At 38.3% G+C, this 7,900-nt stretch overlaps 1 protein-coding gene across 1 annotated transcript; it reads right to left on the reverse strand.

The window, feature by feature from the left end:
• Positions 1–354: 354 nt before the first annotated feature.
• DKK3 (dickkopf WNT signaling pathway inhibitor 3) lies at positions 355–7,531 on the reverse strand (the record flags this gene model as incomplete). The annotated part of the gene is made up of 4 exons (XM_009581433.1): positions 355–759; positions 3,017–3,173; positions 5,694–5,838; positions 7,439–7,531. Coding segments are annotated over 4 exons (639 nt in total), but the record flags the coding sequence as incomplete, so codon positions are not given.
• Positions 7,532–7,900: the final 369 nt, after the last annotated feature.

The following is a 7,900-nucleotide window of genomic DNA, read 5'->3' on the forward strand; positions in this document are numbered from 1 at the left end:
ATGTGTGTGGTGGGGGGGACATGACACCCAGAATCTGTATGTTTATATGTTTATGATTATATTTTCTAAAGAAAAAATAAAAAATTGCTTAAAATCAATGACTAAAACAGTCCGAAATAGATGGTTCTTACCCTAGAAAAAGGGTAAGATTCTGAACACATGTACTGAAAATTCACTTCTGCGGTTCACTAATAACTTAAGATTATTTATGCTTATGTGTATTTTTTAATGAGTACAAGCACTGATAAGTTTATTTCTAATGTACAAGGGGACAGTACTAATCCAGAGGAAACACGGATATATTTCTCATTTGTTTTTGACACAAGGTTTAGTCCAAGGGTTGAATGAATTCAACAATAATTTGCACATGCAGGTTTGGTGCACAGAAAAGGATGCCCATTGAAGACCTTGTTTATTGCACTTCTATCCAGCAGTATGTGTTTAGGGTTTATATAAGCAAGACACTAGACAAAAATTTCTAGAAATAACTAACGAAACTGTCTGGTGTTTGAACTTTAAATTTCATCTCCCAGAAACAGGTCTTGAGCCGAGTCAGGCTCAGGCTTCAAACCTGCTTGGTCCTCCAGACTTTCTAATTCTTTACGTACTTCCTGAATGACACTGCTTTCTTCATAATCAGAAAGAATATCTCTGGGTATCAAGCTGAGAAAGGGCATCTCATCTATGATTAAAGGATCTTCTTTTTCATTATTCCTGGTTTCATTGGCAGACAGTTCACACACAGATGTAGTGCTGTGGCTGTTGGAAAAAGAGAGACATCTGGTCATATAGTACATCTTTTCATGTTCTTTTGCTAGTTCCTTAATAAAATTATTCATTCCCTCCCCACATGAAAGCATGTTAAATTGCCTAATACTGTCAGATCTACCATAGCTGACTTCATAAACATCTGATTTTTACATGCTTGACAGCTGGAGAGTTAAAGATGAGACTTCCACATACAGAGCTAGAACAAAGATCCTAATAGAAAAAAACATTTGATACTGGGACACAAGATGGCAGTGGACCTCAGCACAATCTGGCCCTTCTACCTATAAGCAATCATGGTTACTAGTCCTTTCTGTTCATGTCATGATGCCAAGTTAAGAAACAGGATACTCCAGCTTAAAAGGAATGCAGAAAAAATGTTGTTTGCCATCAAGCTGTAGAGTTGAGTGAACTGTGAGCATTATATATTTGGTTCTAAATAGGATAGTGTAATAGCTGTATTTGCTGCTGTCTTTGTTCTGAAAAGTGGCTTCAATTGCCTGCAAACAAACATCCCACATTTGTTGTAGGAACTTTAAAAGGGAACAAGAATTTTTATATTTGTTGACAGGAGGCAGAGGAATAGAACCTGATCACGGTGCATCCACTATCTCTGCACTGCATGGGACAGACCAGGGCTATAGGTCCTTGTGACAGAGTGCAAGGTGACTACTGCTTGTGCCAGGCACCCCTCAACAACTGCTTAAAGCTGCAGCCTCTTTCACTGGAAACAAAGGGTAAATGAACTAAAGATGTTCCTGAGGCTTATTTTGTGTACATTTTGAATTCTTGTATCTTTTGCTTTCTAGGAGTTCTAAGACTTTCATTTGTGGGCAGACTATGCCCATATTCTCTAGGATATAATCTGATAGTTCCAGTGTGTTTCACTCACTAATAATATTTAGCCAAGGACCATTTCAAGCAGAGATGGGCTGTTTCTTTTAATAAAAAATGTTATCTGAATCTTCAAGTTCACCATGCTTCACAGAAGCAGCTTTATCTTACTGTCCATGCGAGTCACGGGCAAGTGGTATACACAGTATTACTGTATTTGTGATAACCCTAAATAGATAAATAATTCTTGTGACTATAGCTAGACAGTTCAGTTATATTCACACCCTAATTAATTTCTGTGTTTCTGTAGCCTCATTTGAAATGTTTTCCTTCTTACTAGACATGACTTTTGCTGACTTACCTTCCCTGAGGTTAATGGTACTTGCATATTAACTGAAATTTTGGTGCTGAAAGGATGGGATAACTGTGCTTGCTTCCTTAGATCACATTTATGAAACAAAATGTTATCCAGTTACTTTTCATGCATGAAAAAAAGTAGAAACAGAGTTGGATACAGAAGAAGAGAGAAATACTAATCTACATCTCTATCACAGCTATGCTGTCTTGTTGAAAGTTAATATAATGAAAATGGTAGTGTAGGAACAAACTTGGACAGCTTATTTCATAGATAACATGTAGGTTTTCTAAAAATGCTTTTAGTGCAAAACTGAAATGATCTCACTTTATCCCAATGAAATCGCTGATAATGCAAATACCCATCGTTTTGAAGAACAATTAAAGGCATGATATATTAAAAGTTTTAGCTTCTAGCTGAAAACTGGGAGTCAGCCTGCTTCCTATTCCGTGAAACTTGATACTGAAGAAGTCTGCACAGTATTAAGTGTTTCAAGTCTGAACGCAGATCTTAAGTCAGCTGCAGGGAAACTGGCTTCTCGGGTTAGTTTGAAACTGAAGGAAAGTGCAAGCAAAGGTATCTCCTCCCCTCCCCCCCCCCCCCCTTGTGATAGAAGTGACCGTCTGTAAAGCTGATCAATAGTACAGGAATGTGCATGTTTATACTTACTGCATGTACTAAAATGTCTTATGTGTGAAAGCAAGCAAAACGTCTAACAGAAGCTCAATCTGACATAGAAAGTTAGTGGAAAAGAGCTGTATGTAGAAAATTAAATTGCAATGATACATCTCAACAGCTGTTAGTACTTTCTGACTGATTAAAAAGCAGTACCAGCCTGATACACAAACTTAATTCACACTGGATGGTGTTGCCAAACTCAATTGGGCACATCTATGTGGGACAAAGCAGTAAGTCTGAGAAAGTTTCAGTGCTACTGATGAGAAAAGCTGTCAAAACACTTTCTAGTGTGGAAGAATCTCCAAGTTCTGCATCTATTTATCACAGAAAGAGACCCCTGACAAATTTCAAGCAGCTTGCTTGCCCAGTTTTGATCTTTACCTCTGAGGTTGGCAGATCAAGCCACTTGCACATGGGCATCGCTCAAGTACTCCATCAGGTTCCAGTTCCCAGGTGATCAGGTTGAGCAGTCTGTTTGAAGGATCATGGCAGGGTTCACCTTCTTCAGGTAATGGAGTGCACACAGGAAACAGTAGTTCTGCATGCCAGAGTAAATTAATTTTATGAGAAGTCGTTAACTGTCTGCTCAACTGAGATGACCTAACCTTTAAGTCTATATGCAAGATATAAAAAGGCAGACCTGACCTCCTTTTAAGTCCCCTTGCATGTTAGGGAGCCATAACTTAATGTTCTTTCCACTAGATGGGAGTAAGACATCTGAAGTTCATGCTTAATGAGCAAGACCAACTCCTGCTTCTTCACTACTGTCAATGCAGTAGTACTGCTAACTCCATCCTTTGGAGATTTGAAAGACTGTTCTAAACCCACGAAAACTAACATTATGTTGAATCCTTTGCAATGCATAGCATTAATGGTTTAAAATCTGAATAGAGAAATATTGCTATATTTTAGAACTCTCTCTGTTATTTTTCCTATTCTATTTCTTTGCAGACTTTCCAAATACAGAGCAATTGTTCAGAGACTAGTGAGGTTACAAGAACAACTACTCAGCCATTTAATTTGTTATAGTAATTCTACAATAGGCAAAGCTGTCTGATGGCATTTGGGGTTTGGCACCCTTGTTTCTGCACAGGGGTGAATTTCAACTTCTGTAAGAAATTATTTAGAAGGATATGTCATTTGGGTTTCCCGACGCTAGTAACTTATAGCGTCAGCCTTGAATTCAGCTCTTCCAGATGTTCCTATCTAACGTCCCTTCCTCCTCTTGTCTTCATTCACTTCATTCTTTGTGGTATGGCAGAATAAAATATGTGAAGAGTTCAGAATATAAGTTTTTCAAACAGGCTTGGTCAAAATATATATATATGTGTGTATATACACAGACACACGCATATGCTTTAATATATATGACTTATAATCTGTTTTGGAATTAGGAACTGATATCTTAAGCAGCAAATACTCCATAGTTTACTACGGTTTTATATAAAAAATATACAAGTAAAGACAGTCCAATCTTTTTTAGGACAACCTTTTGCAATATTCTAATGATGGAGAAAGGCCTTGAGGTTAGGCCTAACCTGAAAACCCTAAAGCACTGCTAAAGCAGATAACCATCGAGAATAAAAATCCATTGCTATTAATAATAGCTTTATTTAAAGTTTTAATAAGTGTTCCATCAATTTTAGTCAATATTCTTATCTATTGTATTGTTCTGTCCTGAGTTACAGGTTTGTACTAAATTTCATTTCAAGCCAAGCACTAACTTAAATTAGTGTGAATGTCTTATGCAGCTGAATTAATCATTATGAAGACACAGCTTGTTTGTATCCCATAGGAAATCAGGGCTACAGAAGCAGTATTACCCTCACAGTAGACTAGCCTAGTGCTACTAACACCAATATAATGGGATGCATACTACTAATTTACTCATCTCTGCAGCATAAGCAGATTCAAAGTCCTGCACAGTGAAAGTAATAGGCATTTATTAAAAGTGTTCTTTCTGTCTCATTTCAGAATCAGAGTACAAAGAAATCTCTGATAGAGCTTGGCAAAACCTGCTTTAGGCAGAAACCTGATGGGGGGGAAACCTGCTCTAACCAAAACTTGCTGAAATTGAGCTTACTTAATGTCGAAGGTCCACTATGTAATGCTCAAAATTAACAAGGAAAAGCTGAGCAGACTCATTTGCCTTTATATGGTGTTTGAGCTTTCTCCTTTGTTTTCCTGAAATGCCCTACTAGCCTGATCCACCAGCAGGCTGAAGGCAGGTCAGGCAGCCCAACCATCAGTGAAGGCACAAGGTCACCTCTTGCTCACGGCAAGAGCCAAGAAAAAAGCTATCTAGAGAAGTATCTACCTGGTGTAGAAAGATGGTTGGAATCGTTTCCTGTCACTACAAAATTAAGGTGAACTATGATAAAAGCAGCGAGGAACTAGTTGGGTATAAAACAGTAGAAGAAGCTGGGCCTGACCAGGCAGGATTTAGGACTGATTTCAAGCCTGATACCTTCTCCTCCTCTCTGCCCTTCTGTAAATCAAGTTTCACATTCCCATGTTGATTGACAACATAATCTGGAATGTTATGTTATGGATGACATAATCATTCCTCTCATACCTTGGCTGGCTAGTCAGTATTGCATAGTGTGGTGCCCTGGAAGGCTGATATAAAACTTGGAGTATGAAATGTATCTATGGTCTGATTCTGATGATCTGCTTGCTGATATGAAGAAGCCACTTTCAGTAATCTCATTAATTTCTTTTGCACATTTTTAATGGGTGAAAATTTGACACAGAGCTCTGCTACTTTTAAATGCCTGAGACTCTCCTTTAGAAACAGTAGATTTTTGTGCTTCTCATGCTTGTCTCATCTCTAGCATGCACTAGGCCTTTATTTCACCATTGTGCACCCCTATCAGACTGCTTCTCACTCCTAATTCTATTAAAGTTTTATAATGAAGTTAACACGGTGCGCTCCACAGGCCAAGGGAGAATGACCTATTGATTCTGTAGAGATTTAACCACTTCACCTGGGCAAAAGAGCTAAATATTAACACTCCTGTGTTAAAAATGAATACGACAAAAAGCAAAACCTCTGTACCTTTCTGAAAAGCACAGCACATTCCAGGGTTGCAGTCGTGTTGGTTCTCACAAATGGTGCCGTTCTCTCCTTTTGAAGTGGATTTCCTGCACTCGCCCCAAACGCAAAGCTGGTCTCCACAGCATTCAACATCCCGTGAGCAATGCTTGCAAATGGAAAAAGCACGTGACAAAGCTGTCACTGTAGCACTAGCTGCAAATATCAACAGACAGCTAAACATAGAATTAGACCCTCGTCCTGAAGCCAACTGCATATATGTGCTTTAACTATATGCATGTCATATTCCCACTGTTTACACAGAACTGCTTAGCTTCTCAACTTCAAGCATACATAGAACTATTTGCCAGACAGGAACCTCTGCAGCAGAGTAACAGCACTCTTTCTATACTATTACACTTTCAATCTTACAAACCCTAAATTCTTATTTTGGCATTTATATGAAAATCGATCAGTAGCCAGATACCCTACAGCGTAATATGGATTTCAGGACAGTCTTTGGCAAACAAGGAAAACAAAAATTAATAAATGAAACATTATCAATGGAAAACATTACTGGTTTTTTTTCCCATTGTTAAATGCAGTCAGGAATTTACAATTTGTTCAGAAGGATTGCTTTCAAAGAGCAAAGCAAAAAGAAAAATGTTTTGTAATTGTGGGGGTTCTAGGTCAGGGAATTGATCCCACCACCTTCAGTCTGAGCTCATTTTACAACAGGAGTGTAGCTATGACCTAATTTTTACCTTCTTTATCCTACAAATGTTCTACTGAGGTGTGGGGGGGTAGGTGTTAGGTCATCCCACTCTTGATTTTTAATCATTCTATGTTAACAAGAAAAATTGTCATTTTAATATTTTCTAAAATATGAAGAATAAGCTTTCTTAATGACACTTGAGCATATATTCAGGACTTGTATTTAAGCAAGCATTCAGTCTGCTGAAGCCAATAGAGCTCCTTGAAGTATTTAAATCATTTCAGGAACAGCCTAGTGCTTTTCAATTATAATAATCCTATTGATTACATGACTTTACAGCAAGGTTTGCTTGCTTGTAGACTTAAATGTCTGCAAATGCTTTGAGGAATGAATTTGTTTCACAAGAGACCATCAGCAGAACTTAGATGAAAAGGGACAGTCAGATAAAAGGCCTTTTTTCAACAGACTGCTCTTAAAGTGGATTTTTCACCACAGAAAAAGCCTGAATTTCTCAGGTAGCTGTCGCCTACAGAAGGTAATCTAACCATAGCTACTACCAAGAACATTTATCTTTTAGCTCAAAAGACAGGAATTTACTGCTTCCTGAGGTTCACAGATTCAAATAATGTAAATGATCCATGTAAGAGGATCATTTACAGTAACAATTGCACTACAGCGTTGTACAAGTTGTCAGTGAAGGGAAGAGAGCAGGCTGCTGCAATTCTCTTTGGGAATCAAGAGCTGGAAGTGACCAACTGTCAGCTGAGCCTTAGGAGCTGGCACAGTATTTCCTCTTTGCCCATTCCACTGGCAACCTACAGTGTGTTAGTTTACGCTGCCCTTAGGTCACCTAACAAGTCAAGCTTGAGTGAGGAGTAACAGAGTGTAGGTTTTAAAGCATATGAGAACAGAATCCTTATAATTTAATTGTGTTAACAGGCAGAAAGCTTTGCATCTTATTTTCTGTCAGTTTTGACTTGCTGACATTAGCAACGATAACTTACAGATTGAGTTTCTAAAGACCACATAAAATCACATCTCATTCAGGACTTACTGTACGCTGGGTTTTACAGAGCTGACACTTGTATTCAAAGGTGGAGAACTGGCAATATTTCCCTGTTTCACAGTCTTCGTCAATGATACACTCCTGAAGAAAAGGATAAAAGTGTAATTTGCCACTGTGTGACAGAAATCCATACTTCTTCTTGAAATACCAGGTGGTCTTGATTATATTTCTTATTTGGGAACAAAGAAAAAAATCTTGCTTTGGTTCTTCATACAACCACAGTTCTGCAATAGAACAATGCTATCTCCCTGGCATACCGAAATATTGTGGCCTCAAAGTGTTAGGTGGCTTCACTTGTATAAACATTAATACCAGCAACCTCAAGAAAATAAATTATCTTGTTCTGCAGCTGTATTGGGTTTGTGTGGCAAGGTTTTGGTAGCGGGGAGGGCTACAGGGGTGGCTTCTGTGAGAAGCTGCTAGAAGCTTCCCTTATGTCTGATAGAGCCA

This window comes from Fulmarus glacialis, unplaced genomic scaffold, assembly GCF_000690835.1.
Source record: "Fulmarus glacialis isolate BGI_N327 unplaced genomic scaffold, ASM69083v1 Scaffold4817, whole genome shotgun sequence".
NCBI classification, from domain to species: Eukaryota; Metazoa; Chordata; class Aves; order Procellariiformes; family Procellariidae; genus Fulmarus; species Fulmarus glacialis.